The sequence below is a fragment of the Acomys minous genome (genome assembly GCF_964271855.1).
Source record: "Acomys minous genome assembly, chromosome: 6".
NCBI classification, from domain to species: domain Eukaryota; kingdom Metazoa; phylum Chordata; class Mammalia; order Rodentia; family Muridae; genus Acomys; species Acomys minous.
Window position 1 is genome coordinate 78,455,395 of NC_140487.1, and position 27,429 is coordinate 78,482,823.

At 39.4% G+C, this 27,429-nt stretch overlaps 1 protein-coding gene across 3 annotated transcripts in view; it reads right to left on the bottom strand.

The window, feature by feature from the left end:
* Window positions 1-507: 507 nt before the first annotated feature.
* ITGB3BP (integrin subunit beta 3 binding protein) overlaps window positions 508-27,429 on the bottom strand; it is a 46,219-nt gene continuing 19,297 nt past the window's right edge. The window contains exons 3-9 of one of the 3 annotated variants that reach the window (XM_084786834.1): window positions 24,325-24,460; window positions 22,034-22,100; window positions 14,348-14,426; window positions 13,989-14,082; window positions 12,567-12,626; window positions 2,754-2,801; window positions 508-697 (exon numbers count right to left, since the gene is read on the bottom strand). In XM_084786834.1, coding sequence (XP_084642960.1) covers window positions 2,755-2,801; window positions 12,567-12,626; window positions 13,989-14,082; window positions 14,348-14,426; window positions 22,034-22,100; window positions 24,325-24,460 — 483 coding nt within the window. In that variant the 3' untranslated portion in view covers window positions 508-697; window position 2,754. The other 2 variants (XM_084786836.1, XM_084786835.1) reach the window with 2 other exon arrangements.

Sequence of the window (27,429 nt, forward strand, 5' to 3'; positions counted from 1 at the left end):
TTAAGGGATTTCTAGCAGGTGCTTCCTTCAACAGCTGCCAACAAGGGTGGGGGGGGGAGGTAGTGGTGACTAGGACAGTCTCATTCAGTGTGTCCCACTGGGGACGCCTAGTGGTGATAGAGGATCTTAGCCTGGAGCATTGTGTCAGGGAAATATTGACAACTACTAAAACTTCCTTGCAGGCATGCAGCTCCGTTCCCTCCTTGTTTTCACCTACAGAAGTCGTGCAGAGGTGGGCTTGGGGGATGGCTCAGTGTGAGAACGTGCGTTTGGATCACTAGAACCCATATAAAGCCAGGGGCGGCAGCAAGCATATGTACTCCCAGCACTTGCTGGAAGCTTGAAGGCCAGCCAAGTTGGTGTAGAGACTTGTGAACAAGAGAGCTCGTCAGACAGGCTGACATTAGAGGCTGGCCGCTGACCTCCATACATGTGCCATGGTAAGTGTACACAGGCACCCACAAGCATGCACATACAGGCGCACACACAGAGTTTTGCACAAATAAGAAGTGCACGGTAAATTCCTTTATTTTTCTTATTTAGAAAAATCCACATATACTCTACTTCCTGTCTCAGAGGACGGGTTCCAAACTTGAAAGTCCCCCTTTGTGACTCTTTATTGTAGTCTGATCTGCATCCTTATGGGTTGACAAATACCCACGAAGATTGACCCAGCTGCCAGATTGGGAAGGTGGCGCTGTAAAGGAGAGAGCACTCTTATTAAATGTTACTACGGACGAGATACTGGTTAGGCTAATTATTGAATTTACTCTTACAAAGTAGTATCACAATCCTGTTTACAATCCAGCATGAGGGGGAACCGAGGGCATGTACAGGGTCACAGCTAGGCAGTAGAGTTGGTATTGAACATCTTTGGAGTAAAAAAAAAATTTTTTTTTTTATAACACCAGACACTGCAAAAACTGTTTTCATCAGTCAACTCTGGTTGTTTGGGAAAGCTGCTGAAAAAGATTTTGAGGTAAAATCCAGGATCAAGCAGAAAAGCTGGTAAGATTTATGTTGTGGCACAACAAGTGGGGGTCGCACTCCTCCTCCACAGCAACCATGTGCTCTAAGGCGCACTTCAGATACTGGCTGTCATCATAACCTCTGCTGCGGGGCCAGCTCTGATGATAGAGCCTGGTGACCGTCAGGGCTGACCTGAACCATTCCTTAGTTTCATGTTGTGAGAGTTTGTGCTAATGCAGTACTTTCTGCACATTTATACAGCCATCAAAATTACCTGTGCTTTTGGAGCCAGGTATGGTTGGTACATGTCTGCCATTCCAGCACTTAGGAAGGAGAGGAAGGGTGGAGGTCAGACTGGGCCATACAGTGGAATCCAGATGTGTGTGTGAGAGAGGAGGGGGGCTGGGACAGGGGGAGGGAGGAGGGGAAGGGAGGGGGAGGGGGGAGAGACAGAGACAGACGGAGACAGGGAGACAAAAAGGTTTTTCTCAGATCAGCTCTCTGGTAAAGTACATGGCAGCTGTTACTAGAGTGTAAATGGCTCCTGGACAGAGATGATGTAGATTGCAGTTAGTAGGACTGTCTCTCCCCACCTTTAAGACATACATGCCCGCTGTAAAGCCCAGGCATATACCTCAGCCACTCAAGTGCTGGGATTACAGCTGTGTGCATCACACCAGGCTAGAGCTGGTGTAAAGTCCTCTAACTAATTTCCTTGTCACACTTTCCTGAGTCGATGTATGTCTGTTGTGAATTTTCTAACACTTCACTTCCTTCACTGGTACTCACAGCAGCGAGCAGTGTTTATAACCATTATCAACTTTGCCTTGCTCTACACCTCATGAAAGGCAGAATCCAGAACATTTAGTGGCCTACATTTTACTGGTATTATAGGTCATTAATTTTATACACTATTCTTTCCCATGTGTAGTTTCACTATCACCGCCTATTTCAAGTTCATGGGCCTTTGTGCTTCCTATCTTCATGTGGTCAGGAGACTACCCTGTCCTTATCGGCCCAGCTGCAGTCATGAAAGGAAGGCAGGTCTGGTCTTCAGACTTGCAAGGCAAGCCTTTCCCTCAAGTTTGGGGCAGTACATGGAGTTCAAGGTTAGATTCCATATGGAATCCAGTGGATTCCACTTCTGCTGTAAGGCCTGGTCCATGTTAATTAGCAAATTTTTTTGTGCCAGAGGGCTTGCTCTGAGGGACAGTATCTGTTTCTCTGAGCTGATACTTTGATCCTTATTAGAGTCACATTATTTGAGCAACGGGCCAGGACCCTAGAGTGAAGTGTCTGAACTTGTATTATTAAGTATAGCTCAAAGTTCTTTTTGCCCCCACCTCTAACTTGCTGTTAGATCATATCACTGCTGAGTAGGGTTTGAGTTGTTGAGCCAGGCTGAGTGCTATAAGCCCTAGAAGGAAGAACAATGACAGAGAAGTGATGAAGCTGAGACAGGAGATGAGACTGGTTTGCTCTTGGAATGGAAGCCAAGTTCTTCACTAGGGTGAGGGCCAGTCAGAGGTGTGATGAGATGAAGAAAATGCCCAAAGCAAGCAAGGCATATTCCATCTAGTGAGTTACTGACCACATCACATCACAGCATGCTGAGATAGTCTATATTTTATAGTTAGCTACTAGCAAACTATTATCTTTACAAACAATAGCAATTGCTCTAAAGGAAAGCTATAACTAATTAATTAATCCTTACAATGTAAGTAGAATGTTTTTATATAAACAAATTTAACAAGGTTAGCTCAAATAAAAAAGAAAGACATTACCTCAGTTCAAAATGGCTTTAAGGAATTCAAAGCTGTCAAGATGGTGTTCTATATGAAAAAAGATTTTTTTTTTCAGAAAAGAGTTCAAGATAACTTGTCACATTATATGATAAAAAGTAGATACTGAATCAAGTGAAACTAAACTAAAGTTGGGGGCCGGAGAGATGGCTCAGCAATTAAGAGTATTCGCTGCTCTTGGAAAGACCCAGGCTTGTGTCTCAGCACTCAGACAGCAGCTTACACCCATCCATAACTCCAGGTCTGAGGGATCTGACCCCTGCTCCAGTGCGTCCTGTGGGTACTGCATGCATGTGGCACATTTACATACATGCAGAAAAACATCTATACACACAGAATAAAAATAGATACATGTTTTAAAAAATAACTCCAACTTTTATTTTACATAGTAAACAAGTTTGGGCTTTATAACTTTTATTTCAACATCTCATTGGTTCCTCATCCTACTTCAGAGTATATTATTTTAAAATGATAATAGCCAAGACATCTGCCATATGCCTTCCAGCTTATGCCACTGCAGAGACTACCGCTGTGCAGTGCTATTGCTACTACGCTTCCACACTTCGTTAAGTTACTTGCTTCCTGTGCGGGGCTCTATTCCTGAGGGCGGACAGTGTCTGCCTTGTTTTGGTATCCCTAAGGCCAGAAGACTAAGTCATAACAGGCATTCTGTAAGCACTGAATTCGTGAAGGACATGAAGAGAGCGACCATAAGTATTTGAACCTTTAATCCCAGCACTCGGGAGGCGGAGGCAGGTGGATGTCTGTGAGTTGAGACCAACCTGATCTATGTGGCAAGTTCTAGATTAGCCAGGACTACACAGTAAGACCTTGTCTCAAAAGAACCAAGCCAACAAAACCAAAAGAATGTTAAGTGTTTGAAAATGCTTAGATAATTCTTGGAATGAGACAATACTATTCTTGTGCTGCAAGGAATGTAGCTTTGATAGATAAAACTTTAAGTGTTCTTAGACTAGACATTTATCCATCGATTCACTCATTCATTGCACTGCATAAAGGGCATCTGATGTGGCTCCTTGTAGGTGCTCTGCCGTACTTGGACCCCAGCCCTCTCCAGCTTCTGACCTGGGCTCTGGAGCTGCAATACCGAGGAGTGCACAAAAAGGCCAGTAATCTGAGAGTGACAAGACAAACACACACTTAACAGAAAATGTGACAAGTACCGTGGGAGTGTACGACAAGAAACATTGTCCTTTCCCCAGGACAATGGCAGGCCATTTGAGACTGGCTTTACAGTTAGCTAAGGAGGAGCCTTTGAGGCAGAGGAGGAAGAAATAGCAACGTAAGGGAAGGAAAGTAGCAGGAGCCCAGGCGCTCCAGTGGGCTCAAACTATGCTTGCGTACAAATGACCTCCCTCCTCTTTTGAGTCTGTGATGGACAAAACCGCACCTAACATAATTAGCTACATAACAATGTAAATATACTTTGTTACATATGCATCTAAAATATGTATGCCACTTAGCAATTTGATGTGAATCTTGGGAATGGGGTGAGTTTTTCTGACTGCTTTTCAGGGCTAAAATGGAAAATGTTCACCTGTCAGGTGACAAAAAAACCAATTTCTATAAATGTGCCAGGATAATTCTTCTCCTTCTTAAGAACAGTCAGCCCTCAGTCTATTCATTACTGTCTTTTTATAGTATTTTTATTTAATAAAACCTATTAAGGCCACCATACAAATCTCTTTACTTATGCTTTTATCTTTTAACTGATCAATTTTTATATTGCTGACATCCCTTCTTCACCATTTGTTCATTTAAAAATTCATAGTATGTGAGCTATGTCTCCAGGGAAGTGTCTATAAAATTTGTTACAGCTGGCAAATGTGTATGAGTCAGTGATAGCACATGACTAAATGCTTCACAGAAAATAAAATTTGTTTCTGTAGTAAGCAGAACTGTTTAAATGTTATTTATTTTTATGTTTCAAAGAAAATATATTGTGAAGTGCTGCATTGATTTAAAAGGCAACAATGTCTGTGTACACGCTGTAGAAGAGAAATTTATGAAACCTTTGCACAACTCCTTTAATTGAATTTTCCAAATCTCTCACCACACACAAATAATCAATATCTTCTGCAGAGAAAACCAGTCAGAATTATTACAGTCTTTCTTTTCAATTTTGTTGTCATCAGCACATAAGAACACCTGGATATTTGTACTGTCTGCTTGCAGGTTATTTACACCTTTTAAACACATAATTGCTATTAAGTGAGTCCAAATGTATAATTTTAACATTTACTACAGATTTTTTCAAAAGAAAATGTATCATACTTTAAATAAAGCATAAAAATTTAAATCATAGAGGAAAATTTTGTAAACGGCTTTGAAAAGTAATAAGCCCATTTGGTTTTCCTTAAATCCAAGACAAATCTTAAGTAAGCATTTTCAGCAGTTGATAGTATTCTCCAAACAGTGACAACTGGCATAAAACAAGGACATTAATGTTATCAACAGTAGAGGTCTGACCCATGAGCAGCACGTACAACAGTAAGTCCATCAAAAGGCCTGAGGATTACAGTGTACATTATTGTGTATTTGTGACCCCAAAATTAACAGCTATCTCCAAAGAAGTCCAGGAAAATACAAGGGTGAATTTTAAAGAAAATCTTCAAACTCAAACTAGAGTGCTTTTAAAGCTAAGGTATCTGGAAAAAAAAGAAAGATACTGCTTAATATTTAGATAAAAGTTGAAAAGCCAAAAGGGCTGTAGTCTTCAGCAAGTAAAATTATTTAGCTAACATGATGAATATTTTTTTTCAAGATTGAGTTGAGAGACATATAACATATTTTTGTTAAAAATACCTCAGTGGTGGCTAGACTGAAAAGGCAATGTTGCATCAAATTATTTTATAGTGTTGGTACAGAAGGGGTTTCAGCTTGTCCTGTTGCCTAAAGAATTTGATAACTTCAGAATTCTATAACCAAGATGAATTTCACAATGGAAGTTAACTAAAGAAAACAGTCTGTGCTCTTTTTCAGAAGACCAGAGCTAGAAATTCTGAAATAGCTTGTATTACAAATAGCTGAAGCAATCAACTTTTTTGAACACTGTAAAGTTCAGATGGTTGTACTGCATTTGAAATACGCATTCTGCGGCCTACACAACGATTCTCAAAACATAAAATATGTTTTGGACTGAAGCTAAGTGTCTCGATTTCTCGTCTTGGCAACCGCTCTACAACTTGCTTACATTCTTTTCAAAAACATTTTGTTTACTGGAAGTCCTAGTCACAGACAAACAATGGTGGCATTTTTTAATATCTCTAGAAAAAAATGAAAATGCCAAGTGCAACAGAATGCCATCTATTGACTAAGGCGCATCTGTGTGAGGTTGTTTTTAGTAGAGGTTGATTGTGTAAAGCAAATTTCACATTTCATGCCTCACCATGTGATCATACTGTGACATTCCATCCTTCTCAGCCCACTGAACAGTCAGATGTCTCCAATCTTAAGCATAACAAATTATTTTAAAAATTCACATCAAAATCTAACAGAAAAGGAATCTTTCATTTTGTTATTTTCCTAATATCACAAAGCCAACATTATTAAGGAAAGTGAAATTAGTCTTATATCCTGGGGACCCAAAGAAGCCTTCTTTTGTTCTAGAACCTTGAGTTTAGCAGAGGAGTGCCCGTTACTCACACAGCCTAACAAGGACTTCTGACTCATAGGTGTGGCTCTTAGGAAAAGTTTAGTGACCTCTTCAAGTTATCTGGGATCTTTTGCTTTTCTCTTAGCTACATGAAGCCTCCTTCACAGTATGTGTCAGATGCCTTCTTATTAAATACTGGTGTGTCACGCTGATGCGCCTCTTCCTGCAACAGTGACTGCACGTGGTGCTGAGTGAAGGGCAGTGGCACTAAGGTTTGGATGGGTGGTGGCAGAGAAATGTTGTAATTCTCCTGCAATTATTCTAGAAGGCCATTAGAAGAATCTGAAGGATAAGAAGACTTACCATCATCATCCTGAATGGCCAGCTTAGGGACATGCTGTTGATAATGAAACAAGTAACTGGCCTAGTCCCATTTTGATTTGTTTTGTTTTTCAAGACTGAGTTTCTCTGTGTAATAGCCCTGGCTGACCTTGACTCACTTTATAGACCAGGCTGGCCTTGAACTCTCAGAGATGTGCCTGCCTCTGCCTCCCGAGTGCTGGGATTAAAGGTGTGCGCCACCATGCCCAGCTCCTAGTCGCATTTTTATTATTACAGAAATGAAACAATTCAGTATTCAGCATAAGGGCTGATTAAAATAAACTTATGAAGATTCACAAGATGCTTTAAAATTTAAGTAAATCTGGATAATAGAAAAAAGTATCTGGGCACAGTGGGTCACTCCTGTAATCCCAGTACTCAGGAGGCAGAGGCAGGTGGATCTCTGTGAGTTCAAGGCCAGCCCGGTCTGGAGTCCAAGACAGCCAAGGCTACAGAGAGAAACCCTGTCTCGAAAAACAAAACAAAGAAAAAGAAAAGGAAAAAAAAAAAAGTAAAGGAGAAAAGTTTAAGAGTTAGAGCCCAATCTCCAAGGGAGTACACCAAGTGACCATCGGAGATGTTGCACAACTTAGCAAATGCTTCCCAAAATCAATATGTAGTAGGAAGAGGTAGAGTTGTTAATTTAGTAAAAAAAAAAAAAAAATTCTGTGTGTGCTTATGAGTGTGGACCATCTTTACCTACTTTAGCAATAAAAACCTAAAGCTGAAAATATGCACAGGATGGGCTGGAGAGAGCAGTGGGGGAAGCATCTAGTAAAATACGAGAGCTCAGATTAAAATCCAAGGAAGAGGTGGTCATAAGTTGAAAAGTGAAGAACTTTTAGTACCTTAGAAGTTATAAAAAGCTAGCTCAGGGGTTAAGATAATTGGCTGTTCTCCCAAAGGTCCTGAGTTCAATTCCCAGCAACCACATGATGACTTATAACTACCTATAATGAGATCTGTTGCTCTCTTCCGGCCTGCAAGCATACATGCAGCCAGAACATTATACATAATAAATAAAATAAAAATTAAAAAAAAAAGAGCCAAGGTAGGTTGTGCCAAGCTGAAATGGAGGATTATCAGTACAAATAAATGATATAGATAGTATATAAGCACAACAATATTGGTTTTTAAATTAAGCTTCCATTTAAGCCACAACAAATAGCCAATGCGTACTGGAAATTTCAAAACATGATTTAATGATAAAGTTTCTTCTATGAATGAAAGAAAACCAACCCATTAGAAGACTGATGGTGGGCAAGTCAGTCTGCATTTCTAAAAATAACATAATAGCTCTGCCGCTATTCTTGCATAAATGCACAAAGAACTGAGGGACAGTGGATAAATGAAAGGAATGACATCATCCAAAAGCCCGTCACAAGGTTATAGTGAAGTATTAATGCTTTTGGAAATCTTCTTTAGATGTATCTGAGGGCTAGGGAGATGGCTCAGTGGGTAGCGGGGCTTGCTGTCAAAGCCTGGTGACCTGAGTTTGATCCCCAGGCGTCACAGGTTGGAGGGAGAGAAATGATTCCTGTAATCTGCCTGCTGACCCCTTCAAGTGTGCTGCAGCATACCCCGAATAAATCAATTAAATGTAATAATTGTGTTAACTACCTGAGAAATTTTCATTTCTCAAAAATTGGTAAATGCCAATTTTAATTAAGTTAAAAGAAAGTATGGATTTTAAAAAAAATATATCATTGGCACAGAAGATAAAGAAGACTTCTCCCAACTAGGAAATAGTAAACATATAAATGTCACATTATAATCTAAATCTTGTCAGGTTAGGAAGGTGAAACAGCGGCACACTGCAATCATGCCACAAAAAAAGCTGAAATAGGAGAGCAGACCCCAATCTTCTAAGCAGCTCCCTGTGTGAGGTTGTAGGTCACAGTACAAGTGGGAGGTGCAGCCGTCTTCTTCCCATCTCTCTGCAAGAGCTTTGGAGGCACCGCCATGGCTGACAGCCTTGTGTAATGCAGCAGGCCTCTGTATCTGACTGGAATCTGGTATGTCTACTGAAGGTTACTGATCAAGTTAAGCCCAGTTAAACATATGAGATATTAATGTATAATCTGAAAACTGGGGTGACCAGCTGACTTCACTTGTTTTTGGAAAGGCCGCACATTCCGAGTCCTGCTGACTGTTAGCTGGAATCCCGGCTCTGTAACTTAAGTGGCAGGGTCTTCGGTCAAGTTACTCAGTGAATTTATTAGATTTGTTTATTGTCCATAATGACAATAAAAATAACTCCTTGTAATAGTAATATAAAGATCTGCTGAGCCTAGGACTAGGAACAGAATATACAGAAATTACCAATACTCAGTAAATGGTAGTTGCTTGTACTCAAGGGCCAACTCCACTCGTAGAGACTGCTGAGTGACATTGGTGCCAGAATATTAAAATTCTCATACTTCTACACACAACAGAGTATTATTCAGTCATGAAGAACAAGGAGGTCTCACTTTGGCATCTGACCAGAGTATCACTCCATAGGGGCAGCCTATGAGTATGGTGTTTTTAGTAAGACCCCTGCTGAGTTAGAGGTTTGGTGGTTCCAGGCCCTCCATTAATCACATGTATAGAAAACTCCCAACAAGTATCCTGGGACTATATGCAGAAACTCAGCTAGCAATACACTTTGAAAGCACAGGGAAGGCACTGAGGCAGATGCACTCAGTGTTTAGCAAGGTGAGACTTGCTGAGAGCCTGAGTCTATAGAGGAATAGACACAGTCCCTAATAAACATGACACTCCCTATGAGTACTGCCAGCCTCCTGTGCCCAAGCCTCCTGCAGCTCATCCGGTCTTCTTGTTCCACCCCGTGAGATGGCAGAGCCCAGGAGCCTAGGGAAGGCTGGAGGGGAATGTAGATGCTGGAATTGGTTTGTTGTCACTTCTTAGGGTACAGGTTAGACAACAGTGGGTTCTGGAGAGGCAATGTTGCCCCTGTCCTCGGTTTCTCAGGAGATGATGGTTGATTCTTCTACAGATATATGCATCATTGTTGAGGTCATAGTATCCCCAAGAATAGAGAGGGCTCTGAGATTATGCTTAGACCCCAGATCCAAGATTGTAATGGGCTGGGAAAGGCAACAGAAGCTAGCCATAAAGGGGACAGGGAGCCGTGGGTGCAGTGAGGACCCAGTGTCCTTCCATCTCACCCAGGCTGGGCTGGGCACACACGGGCTGGTGCTTAGCTTTGGCCTTGAGGATAGGGCTTCTTTCCTTCTGCTGCTTCATTTTCCCACCTTTAGGCATTCTTTTCCCATCTTTTTGATAGACTTGCCCGAAGAACATAATAGCTTGGTTCATATGTGCAGTTTCCTTATTGCAGCCTCCTATAGGCGAGCCCTGCTTTTTACTGCCTTTTGGATTTCTTTCTCTCTTTCTCTTTTCATCCTAACTTGAAATCGCTTAATCTCCCATGACCCCCTTGACATCACTGGTCCATCTACTGCTCTCCCTCTTTCCCCCTTTCCTCCACCAAGCCAACACTAGTCACTCATCACGCTCTGCTTTCCCTTACCATCATACAGCAGCGAACATCTTAGTGCTCACGGTACTATCAGCTAGCATGTGATTGTTTTTAACTTGACCATTATTACTGTGTTTTCACAGTGGGCTGGCCTATCTTTGCTAGTGATAGTTTTTGCAAACCTGGTATTCTACCTTCAGGGAAGTATTAGGAATTAGCCTGGTTCTTTGAATATGTGGGCTGAGGGTCTAACTACTAGGCTAGTTTTGGAGCCTAGCAGAAAACAACACTATAACCTTACTACAACCCAGCCACTCTCCTACACTGCAAATACTTCAAATGAAAGAACAGAAAGAAAAAAAAATCAACCAGAGATTTAACTCCAGATATATGTCTCAATGCAAAAACATCAAACTGTGCCTCCCACATGTGTGCATGTATTTGTGTGAACATGAAAACACCACACATGGACAAAACAAGAGAGAACAAAAGGGCTAGAGATTACCTTAGGGTGGAAGAACAGAAAAAACATATTGTGAGAGAATGGAACTAGGAAGTAAGCAGGTGCCATTGTTCTAATATCTAATAAACCAGACTTCAAACAAAAATTAGAAGAGATAAGGACGGTTACTTTCTACCGATTAAAGCAACAACCCATCAGGAGGACATTGCCATTTTAAACACATATGCATTGAACATGGCGGGACCTAATTTCACAAATCAAACACGACTACATGTAGTGACTCGGATGAATACCAACACATTAATAGTGGGTGTCTTCGTCAGTGTTCTGTTGCTGTGAAGAGACACCATGACCACTGCAACTCTTATAAAGGAAAGCATTTAATTGAGACCAGCTTTCAGTTTCAGTGGTTTAGTCTATTACCATCATGGTGTATGCAGGCAGACATGGTGCTGGAGGGGTAGCTGAGAGTTCTACATCAGGATCAGCAGGCAGCAAGAAGAGAGAAGAGTGAGCAGCTGGGCCTGGCTTGAGCTTCTGAAACCTCAAAGCCCTCTCTCCCGAGTGACACACTTCCTCCAACAAGGCCACACCTCCTAATTCCTGACAAGTATCACCACTCTCTAATGACCTATGGGGCCATTCCTATTCAAACCACCACAGTGCATAACATCAATAGCCCACTTCATCAACACACAGGCCATCCTGACAAAAATAAACAAGATCAGCATCTGAGATAAATGACATCATAGATGGACCTAACAGGCATCTACAGAAGACTCCAACCTGGCACTGAGGAATACACATTTTTCCCAGCATAACATAGAACTGTGTCTAAAATAGTCTGTGTTATACAATACAAAACAAGTCATCACAACAGCAGAAAAGGAAAGCTGAAATAATTTCTTATCTGACCACAATGGGATAAAACGACATATCAACAACATGAAAACAATAGAACCTGTACAAACGTAGATTGAACAACACATTGCTGAATGATGAATGGGTCACTGAAGAAATCAGGAAGGAAATTAAAAAATTCCTAGAGTTGGATCAAAATAAAAAGACAACATACTAAAAACCTATGAAACCTATGAACAGTTCTATTAAGGAAGTTTATAACTTTTTAAAAAGTAGAGAGATTTCAAATAAGTAACGTAATGATGTAGGTGAAGGTCTTGGAAAAAACAAGAACAAGCCACCCCAAAAGCAGGGGTAAAGGACTAAGATCATGGCAGAAATTAATGAAATGAAAATGAAAAACAAAAAGACAAATCTCAACAATGCAAAGACTCAATAAAACAGAGTTGGTTCTTTGGAAAGAAACAAATTTTGACAAACCTTTAGTGAAACTAAAGACCCCCCCCCAAAAGAGACAACACTCAAATTAATGAAATAAAAGATGAAAAGGGAGCAATTACAATAAATACTGAAGGAATTTAGAAGGTCAATAGGGCATACCTTGAATACTAATTTCACTAAGTTGTAAAATGTTTAAGATGAATAAATTTCTACACACACACACACACACACACACACACACGGTCTTAGTTCATGAAATGATATAGAAGCATTTCTCTTTAAAAAAAAAAGAATTATTTTATCTCATGTGTATGAGTGTTTTGTCTACGTATAAGCTGAGCAGCACATATATGCCTGTAGAGGTAAGAAGGTGGCACTGGATCTGCTGGAACTGGAGTTGGGGATGGTTGTGGTGAGCTACCATGTGGGTTGTCAGGAGCTGAAACCAGGTTCTCTGCACGAGTGACGCATGCTTCCAGCTGGTGAGCCATCTCTCCATCCCCATGAAGACATCTCTCTATGCAATCAACTAAAACACTACAATCCTACCTTTGCGAGGAATTCTTGAATTCTTCTTTTCAAACAGTTTTTGTTTTATTACTTTTGTCACTAAAAGAGAAAAAAAAAACCACCCACACATTAAGAAGTATTGTAAGGCGCTTGAGAGATGGTGCAGAGGTTACGACAGCTTGCTGAACAGTTGTGAGAATTAGACTTTGGGTCTCTGTACCTAGTTAACAAGCTTGGAATCCTGTGCATGACCATAGTTACAGCTCTAAATGGAGGCCGGGCGTGGTGGCACACGTCTTTAATCCCAGCACTCAAGGCAGAGGCAGGTGGCTCTCTGTGAGTTAGAGGCCAGCCTGGCCTACAAAGCAAGTCCAGGACAGCCAAGGCTACACAGAGAAACCCTGTCTTGAAAAACCAAAAAACTAAACCAAACCAAACCAAACAACCAAACAGCAATGCCAACACCAACAACAAGAAATATAAGGCCCAGGCCCAGGGAGAAACACTGATTTACAGGAACAGGCAGTGAGAGGGCACCCCATGCCTGCACAAAGGTGTGTACAACACCTGTGTGCACACTTGAACAAATTCTCTTTCTCTCTCTCTCTCTCTCTCTCTCTCTCTCTCTCACACACACACACACACACACACACACACTCTTTTTTCAAAGAATTTACATAAAATATTTGGGTGTGGTTGTTATACACCTGTAATCCCAGCATTCAGGAGGCTGAAATAAAGGAGAAATTGTGTGACTTCAATAACAGCCTGGGGTACACAGTGACTTCAGGACAGCCTGAGCTATGAACACACAAACATGGAATATGAATGAGTAATTTCTCATTATTCAGAGGAAGCAACTGTAGGAAAAAAATTCAAAGTAATACATACTATAGGTGTCAAGCCCAGTATAGTGCCCCCTCACTATCTTCCTGTGGAAAGAAGCTCAGTATGAAGGAAGCCTGCCAACAGTGTCCACTGTGCAGTCTTTTCCTCCACATCCAAGGCGAAGCCATACAACAACACATCCTGATAAAGCATGCATGCCTTTTTTTCTAAAGATGGTAATAGCACCTTTATCTGGACAGCTTTGGGACATGTATGATCTATCAGACTGAAACTTGAGACACATTAGGAGGTGTATCTCTAAAATTACTAACACTAAAAATACAGGGGCTAGAGAGGGCCTGCTTTTCCAGAGGCCCTGAGTTCAATTTCCAGCACTCACATGGTAGCTCCCAACCATCTATAATCATCTATAATGGAATCCGATGCCCTCTTTCAGTTTGCAGACAAATCATATATATATATATATATATATATATATATATATATATATATATATATGTATATGTATATGTATATATACTTAAATAGATATATACACATAAGTATATATAGATATATGTGTGTATATTACATAAATAAAGCACCTTTTAATATTACATTAACTTTTCTTACTTAGTTCTTTGGTTTTCTTCACTTCTCCTTTTAAGAAGCATGGTACTAGGGAAATGCCAATGAGATCTTCAAGTTGTCTGTTGCCCTCCAAAGCCTAAAAGATAACCATTTTTAATGAGTTAAACTCTCTACAACTAAGAGATTATTTGCAAAGGCAACACAACACATTATCTTCATACTATAACTAAAATATTATGGTTAATCATTATAGAGTATGGCTAGGGAGATTCCCATGAAAAATAAATTAAATATATACTCTGAAAACACTGGACTGGATTCTTAAATATAGGGCTTCCTTCTTTTCCTTTTCAAAAGACATAGTGGAGATAGAAAAACTATATGTAAGAAAAAGTGCAAACCTGTATACTTCTTAAATTTTTCATTATCTCCATGGTTTTTTCTGATGATTTCTCAATATTAGAGAGCAACATCATGAATCTAGGAATGAACAGACACATATAGTTACTAAGAATAAGCAGGTCACGGGGCTGTAATTCTATTCCAAGAGACAGAGTCTGCTCTCTAGCCCTTTCTTTATGAAGTGGCAGAATATGTAATGTTCCCCCTTCATTTTGCTGTTCGTGTATAAACACAATCCATACTGTGACTCATCTTCTCAGGAGTCGACTTTCTCCTCTTTGTTTCCACCCATCTCATTGCTGCCATACGTGGCTTCCTGTTCGCTTACCATGGTCTGATACTACGAAGCTTAAAACCAATGGCTTGCATAGTTCAGTGTGAAAAAGATACAAAAACAATCTCTTAAATTTGAAATAAAAAAAACTATTTACAATTCTACCTTGTGATGTTATTATTAATCCATGGGTTGGAATTTTTTCCCTTAGGATTTAAACTTTTTTTTTTTTTTAAAGTTTAAATCAGTGGCTCTCAAACTGTGGGTCACATCTCCTTTGGTTTGAACAACCCTTTCACAGGGTCACTTATCAGATGTCCTGCATAACAGATATTTACATAACAATTCCTAACAGTAGCAAATTATAGTTATAACTTAGCAATGGAAATAGTTTTAGGGTTGGGGGTCAGCACAACACGAGGAGCTATATTAAAAGGTCTCAAGATTAGGAAGGTTGAGAACCGCTGGTTTAAATCATGCTTTCTTACTTAACACTGCTGTCATTCCACAGTCCTTGTTGCTACTATTACGTGATCCTACCTAGCTTAAACAAGGAATGTGGACATGAAAGATGAACATTATTAGGGGACAGAAGAATAATGGATATTTTCTTTAAAATTTTTTACTGTATTAATATGAATTTCAATTAGAAGTCATCTGTCTTGTGGCCATTTCCTTAATATTGAAACCTCAGTTTGAGATGGTGGCCCAAATCCTGAAGGAATAGGGGACTTTCAGGCGTGTCCAATTTGAGGCCTATGCATACATGTGGCCAACAATTATGAGTATGGCCCAGCCCAACACAAAATTATAAATTTACCTCAAACATGAAATTAAAAAAATTTATTTGTAACAATTACATAGTTCTCAAGTGTGAACTTTGTAGACACAATGTCATGTAGGAATAACAAAAGGATAGACATGTCTACTAAGAGTCCTCAAAATGCAAAGTGCAGACAGGTCAGCTACTTTAGTTTAGTGTTAGTTTAAGGGACACCTGGGGTCTTAGTTCTTGTTGCTTCAGGGAGTAGTGTGGGAAGGGTTGAGCCCTGAGGTGTGCTACCTTAACCCTCTAAGGGTCTCCTCATAAGAGTCAGATGTGCATGAGGCTTCCAGGAAGTGCACAGTGTAAATACCAAAAGGACCCAGCATCTTCCCCAAGTTAAGGGAGCAAACGAGGAGATCTGGGTTCAAGTGAGCAATGCAACTCTGCCCGACACCCCAATACACATACAGTGGAGAGCAACCAAGAAAGATACCCAGTGCCAACCGCTGGCCTCTGACTGCATATGTGTGAACATGCATGCATGTAGGCATGCTGTGCATACAACAACATACATAAAAACAAATTTAAGTTGCTGACAGCTTAGAAAAAAACATCTGCAAACAGTTATCAATGGGCACTCTTGTTTGTAGCTGTGAAACACACTCTTCCCCATGAACTTGTAATGGCTGCTCTTGGTTGTCAACTTGACTTTATCTGGAGTTAGCTAAAACACAAATGGCTGGGCATAACTGTAAGAGATATTTTTTTCTTTTTCCTTTTCTTTTATGGTCAACAAACCAAGCTTTATTAAGTATACCCCAAAGCCAGAATGGCAGCTGTCTTCTCCTAAAACAGGGATCAAGAGAGCAGCGTTGTGCCAATTCATCAAACTCCTTTCTTTAATAGGACAAAAGCCAGAGGGTAGGGGGGCTTTGCAGTCAAGCATAGTTACAGAAGCCACACCAGCAGTTCAGGAACTCTTCCAAAAACACCTCTTACAGAACAATGTATTGTCGTACTGTGGTGCACAGTCCAAATCCCAGAAACAGAATCTTACATTTTACAGCAAACTGAAACCTTAACCAAACTAGTATATCAAAATGTCTCGTAATTACAAAAAGGAGTCAGGCTATTATCTCATCTGGGATCACCTTGGCAGAGTTGCAGAAGACAGACATCCTAAGTGGCTGCGATGGGGTGATGGGAATTGGCATGCGTGAGGGTGGCATGCTGCAAGGACGAGGGGAAGGAACCTTGTTCTGCACAATGCAGTCAGTGTTCTGTGAGAGGTAGGCAGCCACAGTCTCTGAGAGCAGAACCCATCACCTAAGGAAGACTGTGGAATCTGCTAGCTGTGAGGCTGAGGTCAGAGGGGGTAGGTGGAGCAGTCCCCAAGGCACCTATCTGCTATGAGGTTCAGTAGCATAAGCACAGAGGGCTTGTTCTCCCTAGAGACTCCATTCTTTCTTTGGCAAGAGTTATTTTATTATTATGAATGGAGCTGGGCATAGGGGCACACACTTGGAATTCTAGCATGTAAGAGACTGAGGCAGGAAGATCCCAGGTTTAACACTAGCCTGGGCTACACAGTGAGACCTTTTCAGGAGTTCAAGGCCAGCCAGGCTACATAGTGAGAGAGACTCCATTCTTTTACAGGCTTTAGATCTTACTTCTTTGGGATTCTGATGTATACTGAAGACCAGTTGAGACATTCAGCAACTACTGGATTCTTGAACTTCCTGTTGTAGACTAGCTGGACAGCAACTTGTAAGTCATTCTAATAAATCTAATATTTATAAATAGTATTATAATCATATATATAGTATATAGGTATATAATATTTATATATTAACTTAGATATTATTTATATTATATGTATGTTTTTAAGTTTTAAGATTTTTGTTTAAATAAACAAAAGCATGAATTGTAAAACAAATGAGAAACAATTTGAAATGGCTTTCTATTTGTACTTAACATTTTTATCAAAAAGATTTTTTCATTAAATGCTGCTTTACTTTCTCTTTCATCACATTTACTCATCTATTTTGTGTGTGCACATGCTCAGAAGTCTGAGTTTATAGGAGTCAGCTCTCATGGGCCGAAGTACCTTGTCAAATATGATAGCAAATGTCTTTACTGGCTGAGCCTTCTCACAAGCCCATAAAGAAAAGATTCAAAATAGGTTACTTGAGTTTTAAATGAATGTCAGAATAGAAAATAAAAAAGAATTAAGAAAGTTAAAATATGAATACAATTATATACTCATTGGCCACAGATGATTTTTATAGGTTCCCCCTTTTTCTTTTCCCCAAATCTCTTTCCTCTCTCCAAACCATCCCATATACCCCTCTGCTCTTTCAAATCCATGGCCTCTCATCATTATATTCCTAACAATAACCTGCTCAGTCCATATAATGTTATTTGTACATGTTTTGGCATTGGATAACCAATTGGTGTGCTCTTCCTTGGAAAGGGATTTTATTGACATGAGATACTTCATGAATTTACATGTCATCCTTGAACAAGGCTATGCTAATCTCCATACTGTTCCAATTTTAGTGTGTACACTGAAGTGAGCCCAAGAGAATATTTTACTGGAATATTCTCTCCCTCATTTCTTATGTTCGCTCTTCTTCCTACTCTTCCTTTCTTGCTGAAATAGTTGGATGTGGTGGCTCATGTCTGTAATCCCAGCACTCAGAAAGGCTGACACTGTTAATGAGTCCTAGGGCAACATGGGCCATAGTTAAGATCACGTCTCAAAAACAACCACCATGATAAGAAATAGACCTGTATCAACAAGCATGGTAGTACAATGCCGTAATTCCAGCACCTAGGAGAAGGGAGAAGCAGGAGGATCGGAGAGCTCAAGGCTAGCTTAGACATCATAAAGATGGTCTCCAAAATCTTTTTCATTACATGGAACATAATTAGCTAAGTCACTGCAAACAATGTGTGTTTCATGCATAGGAATCTACAGCAAGTGATGAACACAGTGACTACTAATAACTCAGATGGGCATCTTCCTGAGAAGTATGACTCTCTTCCTGCTTTTAACTGTATATTTCATGGAATAGCTGACTAGGCACAGAGGACAAATCAACCATCCAGACAACAGAGTTATGTTAGAATACGGGAGTTTTTCAATAAATGAGTGATTATGAAATTGTTAAAAAGGTCCTTTTATGAAATGAAGCTTCAAGTCAGCGAGGTGGTTTAGCAGGTCAAGGCATTTGCTGCCAAGCCTGTGACCAGAATTTGTTCCTTGGAACCACATTTCAGAAGGAAAGATGGACTCTTGCAAGTTGCCCTCTGACCTCTGTGTGGATAGCTACACACACACACACAGACACACAGAGAGAGAGAGAGAGAGAGAGAGAGAGAGAGAGAGAGAGAGAGAGAGAGAGAGAGAGAGAGAAACACACAAGTTTAATAAAAATACTAAAACAAAAAAGCTTCAATATCATCCAGCCTATATTATAATCCCTCACCTTTTCAATTAGTACTTTTAACTATTTCGAGGTCATAAAAAGCTGTCTTACATCTTCTTTAAGGTATTTACTCTTTTACTGTCCATATTCAGGCCTTAAATCCATTTAGAATTGATTTTTGACAGTAGCGTGAGGTTAAGGATTCAGATCCAATTTCCCCATATTATCAGCACTGTCTTTGCAGAGAATTATCTGTCATTTGGACACTTTACCTCTATTGTGAAGAAAAACAGCTAACCCAGCTCAACAAAAACATTCTTTAAAATACCTTACTCCTTTAACTCTAATGCTTAGGCAACTGAACACCCTGTAAACAAGTTCTTTCTATCTGAAGAGATTAATGCTGAGGATATTGTAGGAAATCACTGATGAAATTCTCATAATAAGATGTCATTCTGGGCTTCTGAGATGGCTCAGTGGGCAGAGGTGTCTGCTACTAAGCCTGACTGACAACCTGAGTTCGATCCTCAGGACCCACATGGTGGGAGAGAGCCGATTCCATCAAGCCGTCTTCTGACCTCCACACAAACACTGTGGCATGCTCCCCCTTCCCCCCTCCAAATTAAAAAAATGTAGTACAAATGTTTTAAAAGGCACTTTTCATTATATATCAGTTTCTTTGGAAATTGAGTATCAGTTTTATGACTTAGCATCTCATGGTGAATTTTAAACTGTATATAGTAGTGCTAAAGAGATGGCTCAGTAGTTAAGAGTACTTCTTGTTCTGGCAGAGGATCTGGGTTGAGTTCCAAGCAGCCCTCACAACCATCTGTAAATCCAGTTCCAGGGCACCTGACACCCTCTTCTGACCTCCTCAGGCACTAGAAACACATGTGGTGCACATACATACATGCAGGCAAAACACTCATACACATAAAATAAAATAAATCTTTCAAAACCTTCGCAATGTGCATAGTACAGGCTGTACAGCGGATACACAATGGTTCCAAAGTACCAAAGCCTGATGAACGTTCTGGAAACAGGTACCTTCCTTTTTCTATGCTTTTCTTGACTACATGATATTTTGCATAAAAGAGAAAGCAATGGGGAATATTGCCACAATATTTTAAGAACATTTAGAATTAATCCATAAATGTATCCCATTTAACTTGAGATTTAAAAAAAAAATCAAGTTTTTATAGTGGTTTTCCAAAATAGGAAGAAAAATATTTTAAAAAATAGAAATGGATCTCTTACAAGAATTTTCAAAATTTCACAGTGGAAAAATAATTTTAAATGCATTAAATTCAGTAATTTTAACATCAGCTGGTGTGATTTTCAGAAACAAACATTGTCAGAAATTAATGAGTTAAATAAACATAATTCCTAAGTGGCTCATAAGATAGGTTGTGCAGCTTCCTTGCTACGTGAGAGCAAACTGCCAGGGGATATTCTGTTAAAAGCGTGATGGGCTCAGAAGAAGGAAGATATAAGTGGGTGGTAAACTTAGTGAAGGCAGCTTAAGCAGAGCTGGCTTGGGGTTGTCATCTGTGGTTTGGGCTTGTTTACGTGGTGTCACCTTTGTCCAACTCTCGTCTGCCACTGTGTACTTTTACTTCTAACTCTGCTTCATTTTACAGTTGTGTCAGAGAGCCACCTGGCTTAGCTCTCATCTACTTCCAAATATACTATTATCTTTGATCCAGAATTGTTACGTGCTGCATGCGTATCCTCCTACACAACTCAGATTTTTGCTATTTATGCATGTTGCCTGTTCTAATGGTTAAAAAAGTTCTTTACACCTAGTCAAGATTGGTCTCACTAAGGAACTAGGATTTTTAATTAGAAAACGTATGTGGCTGGAGAGATGGCCCAGTGGGTAAGATCACTTGCTGCTCTTAGAGGACTCAGGTTAAGTTCTTAGCACTGGCATGGCAGTTCACATGCACAACCTCGGTTCCAGGGCATCTGGAGGCCCCATCTGGCCTCTACTCTCAAAGTAGAAAAAAAAAAAAACACTTATACACATAAAATAAAAATAAACAAATCTTTAAAATTTTATTTTAAAAAAGAGCAAAACACTTTGCTGGGCCAGTGGCCTTGCTCAGTGGACAAAGGTGCCTGCCAGCAGCCTGATGGCTTGAGTTCAGTCCCTGAGAGCCACATGACGGAAGGAAGGAACTGAGTCCTGGAGGTTATCCTCTGACTTTCACATGCACACCATGGCGAATGCTTTCCCTAACACACACGCATGCATGTATGCATGTGCACACACACACACACCAATCAAACAAGTAAATAAACATAACACAGAATTTTAAAGAGCAGTTCTTTGCAAATATATTATGTGTGGGGTAGGGAAGCCTAGGACGTGAACACATTTGGTAGCAGGGAGACATGAGGTGCTGCAGGAGATGCTAAGGCTTCCTGGAAGACTTACCTTCACCACTGCAGTGCTTTAAACACTAACTACTTACATTATGAAATAAAGGACACCTGATCTGAGTGGAAAATGCATCAAAGTTCCATAGAAATGATTTTGAAAACATTTTCCAACATAACTCATTTCTAAGTTGAGATGAATATACTAACATAAAATCACAAGCTTTAAGTGGGTTGAAACTTTGCTTTATATCATAGAGTATGGCACACAGAAATCACCTGGTAAATGAGATGAACATATGAGCCATGTTGAAAATATAATTCCTCTGACTAATTCAATCACTCCAATGTGAAGTACATAAATATTATTCTGAGGATGCACAGGCTTTCTGCAACACCCCCCACTTTCACTCAAAGGCATCAGTGGCAGGTCAGTGTGAACACAACTGGGTGCTGGCTCAGATCTGCATGGACCCCCTACACCTCTGCCTCACCTCCCCACACTTGTGCCACTGATTCCCCTCTGTCCATGCGACTGTGGAATGAGCTTTGCTCAGCTTGACTTGAAACTGTTCTATTATACATCAGCCTAGGCGTAGGCTTGATGAATATTAAAATTATAGCATTATATACTCCCACTACATGAGCCCTGCAAGACATCACAAATACTTCCCTTAGCAACAGAGTTTTAAAAAGAAAGTCATATAAATAAGTGTATAGATAGAATAGTTCACCCCAGTTGTGAGCTAGTAATTTACAAAACTAAATGACTTTTCTTAACAAACTTTCCCTGGATACTATTCGGTGAATATGACTTCAAACCCAAGCTCACCTGTCACTGGCTATTGCTGTGGATTCCTCTCCTGCAGGTGAGCTGGCGACAGACCACTTTCTTGTTCCTGTATGTGAAAAGAACAAAGTTAGAGACAATTTACCAACTTTTAATTGGCTGAATTGCCAAATTTTAATTATCTGTAATTCCAGCTCTTGAAAAACAGAATGGTGAGGATTGAGGCTAATCTGACATGCATAGCCTGACACACCTTGGAAAAACTAGTCAGCAACAAAAAAGATGAATTTAGATTGCTAAATATTAAGTAGGAAGTAAAGGGGGAAACAAAAGGGGAGTAGGAAAAGAAGAATAGACTGGTTTTATTGTTTTCATTTATTAATTAAAAAAAAATCTTGACCAAAAGTCAATTTCCTGAATTTTGGACACTCAGTAAAACCCCAAAATCAAATATAATCTCTTCCTTAATTTGTAATTCATTCTCACATTTCAGCCTCAGAAGCCAGTGACAGCCTAGGTTATTTTACCAGAATTTTTTATTAATGCAAAATAATATGTGGATCAATAAAAACATTAATTTTCTTAGGTCTTTAAGTACTCTTCTGTTGCTCAATAGGACTTTAGGTAGCTTTCGAAATAATAATTTTCAGTTAATACTGCTCCTCTTCATTCCATTCTACATAAAAAGTAAACACAATACCTGCCTGGCTTGGTGGTACACACCTTTAAATTTTCCATTAGATTTTTGAACAATATTTTAAAAGGGGCAAATATAAAGTAGGTCATGACTGCCTCAGAATCTTCTATTCCTTTGTAAGTTATACTTTCTAATTGGAACCATAATATCTGATAACAATTAGGCTTTCTTATTTCTAAAGCACGCAGAAGACTAATTAGGATGGGGGTATGATTACAAATGATGTGATCTCATTCAGGACTTTATATTTCTGTTTTGAGGCTCTATATGTGGTGTGTATGTGTGTGTGTACATATATCTTTCAGAGTAAATTAATAACATATGTTCATTCAATTAATAACTAGGATGAATTAGTAATCACTACATAACTCAAAAACTAGATATCACCCACACCCCAGAAACCCTTGCAGTTTGACTTTTTAAAAAAGAGCATACTTAGTACTTATAATGTGATAATTACCCATATAAATGTCAAGTGAAATCATGTGACCAATCTTTTTATGGGCAAAAGGAATATTCCCTTAAGTCCATATTTAATTTCAATATGGAAATTGAGTATGTATGAACTTAAAATCTATTGAGATTTTTATACAGAGATATGTAATCTCTAAGCTTTTATTTTTTTAATTAAGAAGATATCTCAGGTGTGCAAAAACTATAGAACTTGAGAGAAATGTATAAATTTTCATAAATTTTGTGAAAACAAACATAATATTAATAGCTTTAGAATAAAAGCATTTTGATGAATTAAAATAAAAGACACTAAAAACATCTTTAATAATGTATTTCATTAAGCAAATTAGGTAAAATGAGACCAATTTCTGTATAGATTCTAGTATCTGCTTAATATCCAATAAGTGTTAAACAGTAAAATATGAATTGGGTTAGTCATAGCATATCTAAAATACATTTCACTAAATTTGAGCCTATTTAAAATTTTATATTACAGAGAATGACATGTCACTGATTCACGACCTTTTACAATATAAAAAAATTAAGCATATGAAATGGAGACCTGTGCTTTTAAATATAGATATTAGCAATACTAGAGAACAACAAAACTATATGTCAGAATTAAGTGAATAATATTTTAAAATAATTATTTTATATTAAAATTAGGTTATCCTATATGAAAAAATTTCAGAGTTTTTTAGAAAAACATTTAAAATAAGAAAAAGGGCATGAAACACAATAAAGGTAAACTAAACCTATACTAAATGTGGGTAAAGCTAAATGAACAAGATATGGATAAAAATAACATTTAGAAGCATCCCTCTTAAATTGCAGTGTGGCAATACCTGAGTTATGTGCCCTTTAATTTATGCACATGATGGATAGCTTGTTAAGGGCATATCTGTAACCATTATAATTGATAGTAGCTGAAGGCAGTCAGGTCATAATTTCTATTTAATGAATGGGATAGGAAGGGAACAGCAGTAGCATTTTAAAATAAGTGCCTGTGAAGTTTACATTTATGTCCAAAGTAACATTTACATTCTAGCCTTTTCTATGTTAAATTCCTTGAGAAGAGAGAAAACCCAGCTCCAACAAGAGCTATATATTACTAAATCAAAATCTTGATTTAACCAATAAGTAGGAACATCTTACCATAAGTGGAAAAGAATGTTCAACTAACCATTCGATGGTCTGTTTCTGCGCTCCTGTTCTTTGGGGGTTGTGGGAGAAGAAAATGGGCTCAATTGACAAGTTCCAGTAGTCGGAGAATAAGCTGTAACACTTTTCTTCTGTGTGACTTTTGAAGGACCCAATGACTAGAAATAAATAATAATTTGGAACAGAAGTACTTACATTTGGTTACAGATCTTTGAAAATACCTTAAGTAACCTAGGAAGATTCACATTAATAACACCTTTTTTGTTCTTTCTTTTGGATTTTGAATGCATTTATCACTTTCAAAGTAAACCCTATTCCTCTCAAATGAGGTAGTTATTTCAGATCTCTACAATAACCTCAATTTGATGCACTGAGATTATTAAGCTTATTTGCTACATCAACATGAAACATCACCAACTGTTTGCCAATAAGTGTTCCAGCAGTTTTGGAGATGCGGAATCTGGCTAGCACATTCTCCCCGCTAATACACAATATGTACAAGTATAATTACGGAGCCAGACTAAGAACTCTCAGAGGTGCTTGTTACCAGGGCCGACGAGGAAGTTCTAAGGAAGCTCACGGCTCCCCTCACCCACTTTTCTGCTTTAGTCAGTGTCTTAAACAACTAAGGCTGCCACTGAAGCCCTCGTAAGCATGTGGATGAACTGCAACTCCCTGTAGCTTCCTCCTCTGTATTCTAAGTAGTATGTATTTTGGTAATATTTTATATTTTGTCTAACTCGTCAGAATTTGTTCCTGAAAATATGATTTATCTTTGTACCCTAGAGAACGAAAACATGTGTAAGAAATGAATGGTTGAAAAGGAAAGGTGGCCATCCTACTCTACTCAGAAGACACTTTCTTATGAACCAGCACCTACAATTTTCACAAGAGCATGCCCACGTGGGTCTCAAATCAGTCTACTGTCTTACCATGGAGTGTTACCTCTTACCTTCCCAGAGGCTAGGCTGGGTTTCCAACTCATCATCTGCTTTCTCTAATTATCCATCATCACGCTATCAATTGTTTTCTCTGAGCCTTGTTTTCCATTATGCTTACTGACCACTCAACTAATGTGTATATGGAAACATAATGAGGGCAAGGGAGATAACTCAGCACAGGCCTGGAGGTCAGATCTCCAGAATCCATATAGTCAGATGGAATTAAACCCATCTGTAATCCCAGCACTCTCCTGCAAAGATGGTTGATGGGAGACATGAGAGTGCAGTAAGCATGAGGACCTATGTTCAGAGTCCCACAGTCCACATAAGGTCACACATGGCTGCACATGCCTGCAATCCTAGCTCTCCTAGAGCAAGATGGGACGGGGTAGAGCTGGAGAATCCCGCAAGACGGTGGCTCAGCTAGCCTGGCAAACAGTCACGGACAAGAGAATGAGGCAGAAGGTGAAGGCCAATACCCATGTTGCCCTCTGACTTCTATATGCATCAATACATGCACCCCCATTCTTCCTCCTTCCTTTCCTTCCCTCCCTCACCCCACCCCCAAGATAAATTGCTATGGCCTCAAAGATTATCAGTCAAGAGTTAAACAAGCTAAGATGAGGTTTCGAGTTAGTGTATCTGTTAGAGAAAGTCAGGAAGGAAGGAACAGCCGAGGTGGGCTGCAGTAATCTGTTACAGAAAGATTCTTGTGAGTGGGAAGGATGGGGCTCAAATAAGAGACCAGGAAAGGCATGAAAGGGAGTTGGGGACGTAGCGCAGTGGGCAGAGTGCCTGCCTCACATGCACAAAGCCCTGGTTCCAGTCTCTAGCACTGATACCCTGGGCATGATGGGGAACGCCTCTAAGTCTCAGCCCGTAGGAGGTGCAGGCAAGAATCACAAGCTCAAGGGCATCCTTGTTCATGCCCTGCAGAGGACGCCATCTTGAAATCACAAAACCCTGTCTCAAAAAGAAAATTTAAAAAGGCACAAGAATATTGAATATACAGATGAACTTAGAGCTTAAAAACAAAAGGTGTCAAGGCTTAGATATTGCCAACACTGTAGACCAACTTTAGCTCAGGATGCTGTTTTTAAATGGTTCAATGGTCAAGTGTCCTTTAATACACCCATGGCTATCTCACCTTTAAAAGTAATCCTGGTATTTGTTCTAGAAATTATAGGCAAAAAAATTTATAGTTAACATTTTAAATGATATATATTTGTTTGGGAGGAACAAAAGGCATTTATTTTATATATCCACAACTGCCAAAATTGTAAGCAGAATCTTTTCAAAAACACTTGGTAAGCCCAACTATTGTACCATTATATCTCTAAATCAATCCTTCCTGTAGGACGAAAGGGTTCTAAGTGTCTTTATCAGGTAGTTGCCATTACCTCTCTATATTGAGTTTTCACCTGTTTATATGTATTCGGTCATAAACTATGACATTTACCCAAGCCCTACTCAACTTCTCCAAGAATTTATTGCTGAGAATGATCTCACTGTGTATGTACAAGAAATGAAAGTTACTGCCCTACTGTACATTTACTCCATCTGTTTTCCTAGTTTGCCAAAAATTATTTTATCCAATTGCCAGATGTCTAAACATTGCAACTGCAGATAATATATTTCCTCCTGAAAACAGTTCTACAGCTGTCAGAAACTATGTGTGTGTGTGTACGCGCTCCTGTGTGTGGTGTGTGTGTGCGCGCGCATGTGCACGTGTATTTTAATACCAAGAATTCCCTCCTCCCTTCTCCCTTCTTGGTCACTTCTGTTGCTTAAGAAGAAACTTGTTTATCTATAACCACCACACACAGAGAGACAACTACAACTCTACTTTACCTATTGTCTCACCAAAACGTCCTTCAGCAATCGTCATCTTAGTTTATTGCCCCATGTGCACAAACTTCCCCATGTGCTTCTTTCCTCAGTGTTACCACAGTTCTCTAACTTTTAATCTGGGAAGATTCAGAAAAAGCAATCCTAGAGCCCTAAGAACTACACCCTGCCACTCGCCAAACTGAGGGACTTGCACATTACCTCCAATATGAGATGAGATTAAGAGAGACTGAGCTACTAATTAAGAGGTCAGCAAGGAAGAGGGTCATTTATTGATCCCTTTAGAAAAAAAACAACAACAACAACAAAGAAAAGGTGAGAGGATTAGACTCAGCCAG